Source organism: Centroberyx affinis, unplaced genomic scaffold (genome assembly GCF_046629955.1).
Source record: "Centroberyx affinis isolate AG114_WGS23_722 - 3 ecotype Tasmania unplaced genomic scaffold, CSIRO-AGI_Caff_v1 ptg000532l_1, whole genome shotgun sequence".
NCBI lineage: Eukaryota > Metazoa > Chordata > Actinopteri > Beryciformes > Berycidae > Centroberyx > Centroberyx affinis.
Genome location: NW_027279180.1, coordinates 343,485 through 348,331, shown reverse-complemented (window position 1 = coordinate 348,331; position 4,847 = coordinate 343,485). Strand labels below are relative to the sequence as shown.

The following is a 4,847-nucleotide window of genomic DNA, read 5'->3' as shown; positions in this document are numbered from 1 at the left end:
CCAAAATATTCTAAACCATCAAATATAAATGGATGCTGAACAGTATCAAAGGTTTTGTAGAAATCCAGAAATAAACTAATTGCATGATCATGGATCAAATCTGGAAAATCAATCACATCCAAGACTAGTCGAGTTTGAAATATATGCCTTCCTTTCATAAGCCCGATTGTATGTTATAAATTATTTTAATCGTTTGGCAAAGCCTATAAAGCAGATCCGAGATTAGTCCAAAAAATGATTTAATATTCAAATGCAAACCCATCCGGGCCATGCGTCATCACGCAGACAGGACGCTCTGCGCATGTTCAAATGAGCGAGGGACGTTTGGTTGAACAGCCTTGTTGGTTTCATTTTCACGGCGGAGAGAGAATGACAGAGCGAAAGTAAAGTTGTTGAAAGCGACGCGGGTCTCGTAGTAGAGCCAGATTTTTAGTGCATACGGACGAAGACACAGGGTGAGGATTTTTTCTCCATAGTCGTTGAAAAAGCTGCGTTTCTTGTAGTTTCGTCTGTCGTGTTTACAGTAGGAGCTAACGTTAGCCGTTAGCCTCGGCATATCCTACTTCCTGTAGCCGGGAACACTTGCACCAGTTCTGGGCAATTTCTCTCTTGCTCCCCTGTTGTTTTATAACAGAAATACCGGTCCTGGGAGCCGTGTGCAGGGGGAGGGATGGAGGTTTTTGTCAGACCTGATTCTCAACTATTTATAGAGATAGTCATCTTGATGTAGCCGCTCATAGTTTTGCTGTAGTACCTTGTAAAAGGTCTGAAATGTTAAGATCACATTAATATTGTCCTAAAATGAGGACATTTCAGTACATTTCAGCATGAATTACACATCATTTTATATTTAATCTTTGAAGACCTATACCATGAATATCTGGGCTATTTGTATCTGTAAACAGTGTTAGGCAGTGAGTAATCTGAGCATGCACAACATCCCTATTACAGGAAGAGTAGCCTAGCACGTGAAAGTTGCAGAGGTGCAACTGCTGAAACATTGAGCATTAGATCCCCTACTGTTTGGAAAGGCTTGACATTTGCACCTATGTAATATCAGGCACTAAATGTAGGCCATGATCATGGAAAGCACAGCCTAATTAAATAGCAAACATAATGTGTGGTGTCATCAATACCACAGGCCCACGACAAGAGATACGTCCCTGCTGTTAATTATCTTGTCAAGTAATCTTCATGTGCTTTTTCCTGTTTGATTTTTTTCCCCACAGGATTAACCTAGAATGTCTGCTACGGAGCCGCTCATCAGATCGAAACAGACTGAGAAAGAAGTCAATGGAATTTCAACACAGGTCGTCTGTACAGAATTCAGCAATTACATATTTGTAGTCCTCACACAGTATGGCAAGATCGGGACGTTGATATCCGTCACACCTGACTCCAGATCTAACGATATCAGCACCCCAATGTTCTCCACCAAAGTACTGCTGGGAAAAGACGAGGTAATGCTGAATGAAATTGTTCAGATAAATATTGTATCAGTGTGATGACTTGCTCACAGGATGCCCAACAGAGTTTTTGCAGCAGAGGGCATCTCATTTCATGCTGTGAATGGGCAAATAAGATTGCTCCAGGACGGCTCTGCTAGACGGAGACAAATTAAATGTTCACAGGCAGTGGAGTTCAGTGGTCTGTGCCATAATTAACACACAGGAAACCTATTTCTCCCCTCCATTTCATTTTCTAATTGGCACACAGTGTAAGTATGGATCATCAGTAGAGAAATGCATAATAATCATGGTCTGTTGCTTGTTCATTTGACAAGTCGTATAGATGTGCCACGTTGGTCAAGCATTTTTATCTTTTGTTTCACACTCTAGCAATACTTGCCCCCTCTTTACAGTCGCGTCGTTGTTGTAGAGCGAGGGTGAGAAGCAGTGTTGAAGCACCCTCACACAGATTGAAACCATGATTGAATATTGTCAATAATGTTGTTAGGCATTATGCCAATAGCCCAGTCTACCTGTCTGTCATTGGCTATACATTTTAGACCAGATTACATAGCAACCAGATAATCATGTATGCATGAAAACAGAATCAACTTGAGTCTGTTTTCATGAATAGCATGAAATTCATATGTACCCTTTGCATATCTGATAATGTGACTTATCAGATATGCAAAGGGTACATACTCTGTGAGACCTTCTCAAAAATGAATTATATTTCTCAATTGACGTGTGAAATGCAGCCTAATTGACAATGCTGTATGGCAAAATATGACAGTTATAAACTGTATATTTAGCCTACCAAATATGTCTGGCTGGGTTTACAGAAAATAATGATTGGAGAGTAATTTTTCTGTCAGCCTCTTCACATTGTGAAATGTTGTGTAAAGTGAATTGATACCTGTAAAAACTCAAATTGTATGAAAAAAAAAGCTGTACAGAACAGCCTTAGTGACAAAAGGTACAACTCTGTACCTTTGTTTTCTGACCGTGTGTGAATTACAAAAAACATCATGGCTGTTGATAATATCAGACAAAGGGAGTAGCAGGGCAGGAGTGTGTGTGTTGGGAGGTATTATGTGAAAAGTGCTGCAGACATAATTTCATCATTTTATACCAGTTAGATTAGACAGGCCAGGTTTATTTCAACATGTCGATGTAAAGGAGCACAATGCTGCTTCCAATATGCGCTGTGGGAGCGTCCCGTCGCACCTCCGTCACAGGACAGAGCCTCACAGTGCATCGAGGATCAGGGACCTCACACTCCGTGGCAAGGTGTGAGACGTGGTGACCCTGGCCTGAGGTGCCTCCAGGGAAGTTTGTGGGCTCGAGAGGACAGAACTATGGTAGAATTGGAGATGTACGCCCTTTTGGAGGGTCGCAGGTCTCTCTGGTAACACTGCTGGGTTTTCAGCAACACACGGTGGCGAGCGTAGAGGGAGGGGCAAGTGTTTTAAGTCAGAAGAGGGGGAAACATTTGAGGTGATGGCAACATGCGGTCAGCAAGACAGAACTGCAGCTCTGTCTGAATGCTCAAGGGATTTTTTAGTTATAATTTTTCCCATAATCTTCTTTTTATTATTGCCAAACAATAAAAAAAAAACATTTAGGTCAGATGTTATTATTTTGAGTAAATCTGTCAACCATTTTACCCTTGTTGGACTATAAGGATTAGGAGAGAAGGGGCTTGGTGGAGAAATCTGGCCAACGCAGACCTCTAATGTATTTTACAATATTTTTCTGCTGACATGAAAGTGTGCAGTATGTGGCAGTTTTATGCAATAATCTAATGTCTCACACATGTTTCTATTTTCAGCCTCTGACACATGTCTGTGCCAAAAACCTGGCAACCTTTGTCTCGCAAGAGGCTGGCAACAGGCCCGTGTTGCTGGGTCTGTCGCTCAAGGACTCCTCCGTAGAAGCAATAAAGCACATGAAAGACATCATCAGAAGTTGTCAAGTCTGGTAGCGGATCAGGAGAGGGAGCAACAAAATTACTCAACAGCGGGCCTGAAACCTGAACGCTTGGAGAAATGCAGCCCACCTGTTTTGGTTTTTTTTCCTGTAATCTTCACCTTTTTGAACTGTAATTTAGAACATTTTACTCTTTTCTAAATGCCACTGTAGTAAATCTGTAATAAAGAAGCCCTGAGGACAATTTCAAAATCTTGTGACATTAAAGGAATGCTTATTCTTAAAAACAAAGTTTAGTGTTTATGCTCTACCTGGTTGTAAAGGTTTTCTGCAAGCCACTTAATAAACAAGAATTGTGGAATCACTGATGGTTTAGTTACAGATGGACAATATTTCCAATAGATACTTGAAGTACTTATTTAACTTCTTTTATGTATTTTGGAATTTGCATTTTACAGGTTTCAAATACTTTTTTGTTATTATATATTATTATAGTATTACTATATTATTTGTAACAATCTCTGAGCATAGCATTGTTGTATTTTAAACTACAAATTCATACAAAAGAATTTAAAGAAATATCCCTTCTAGAGCACCTGTGTAATATCAGGCACACGGCCACTTCTGAAATGTTTTGATGTCTTTTTGCCCATCTCTAAAAACTGCAACTCTACCCAGCCTCATTGAAAAATAGTTTGGAGTTTAACTTTGTAAGCATGACAAAATCACAGTCACTTAGTATCCTAATGCCTATCAAACTGTAAAATTTGGCAAGGCCTTTTCTAATCTGGCTGAGCTCTTTATGTTTTATTTAACAATTATAGTCTCATTACACTAGCGTCCAGTGCAGTTCAGCATTGATTTAAAGTCTTATTCACAGCAAAGCAGTGGTTTGGTTGCAATTATACTGCACATTTTTTATCACCCATGAGAAGCAGCACAGCTTTACAGCAGGTCTACAGATAAACCTCTGAACAGTCTCAAGTCTGGACTGCATGAAGACATGAGACTGGCAGTCGTCTACCCATTTAAGTCCCTTTTTGATAGGTATATAGTATAATTATATATATTAGTAGGCCTATAACATTATGTTCTTGGTTTTATGTTTTATTTTAGATGTAGTATACTACTTTATGATCTTAAACTTTTGTGAGTTTTGTGGAAGGTTTCTTGTGTGCAAATAAAATGTAATATATGAGAGATTTAGCAGTAAGAATAAATTAATGGATCACATGCGTTAATGCATTTTAAGATGTATGTAAACTAGTCACAAGGGCCAAAACTTTGCTAACAGCGGCTTCATAAGTAGTTAAGCTCCAAGGAGGTTGCCCGAGCCAAGCATGAATAGATTTGCCTGAGATGCGTCTGTCATGGCAGTTTATCGGCGACGTGATGACGACTTACGCCGAGTTGTGGTCACATGACCCATTCACCTGTGCCCAACCTGTTTATCTGCTGCCCATACAACAA

General features: G+C 39.8%; 1 protein-coding gene across 1 annotated transcript; it reads left to right on the top strand.

The window, feature by feature from the left end:
* The first annotated feature begins 315 nt into the window (after positions 1–315).
* psmg3 (proteasome (prosome, macropain) assembly chaperone 3) lies at positions 316–3,713 on the top strand. The gene is made up of 3 exons (XM_071517869.1): positions 316–455; positions 1,230–1,460; positions 3,280–3,713. The coding sequence occupies exons 2-3, from the start codon at positions 1,242–1,244 to the stop codon at positions 3,430–3,432; spliced, it is 372 nt and encodes a 123-aa protein (XP_071373970.1). The 5' UTR covers positions 316–455; positions 1,230–1,241; the 3' UTR covers positions 3,433–3,713.
* The last annotated feature ends 1,134 nt before the right edge of the window (positions 3,714–4,847 follow it).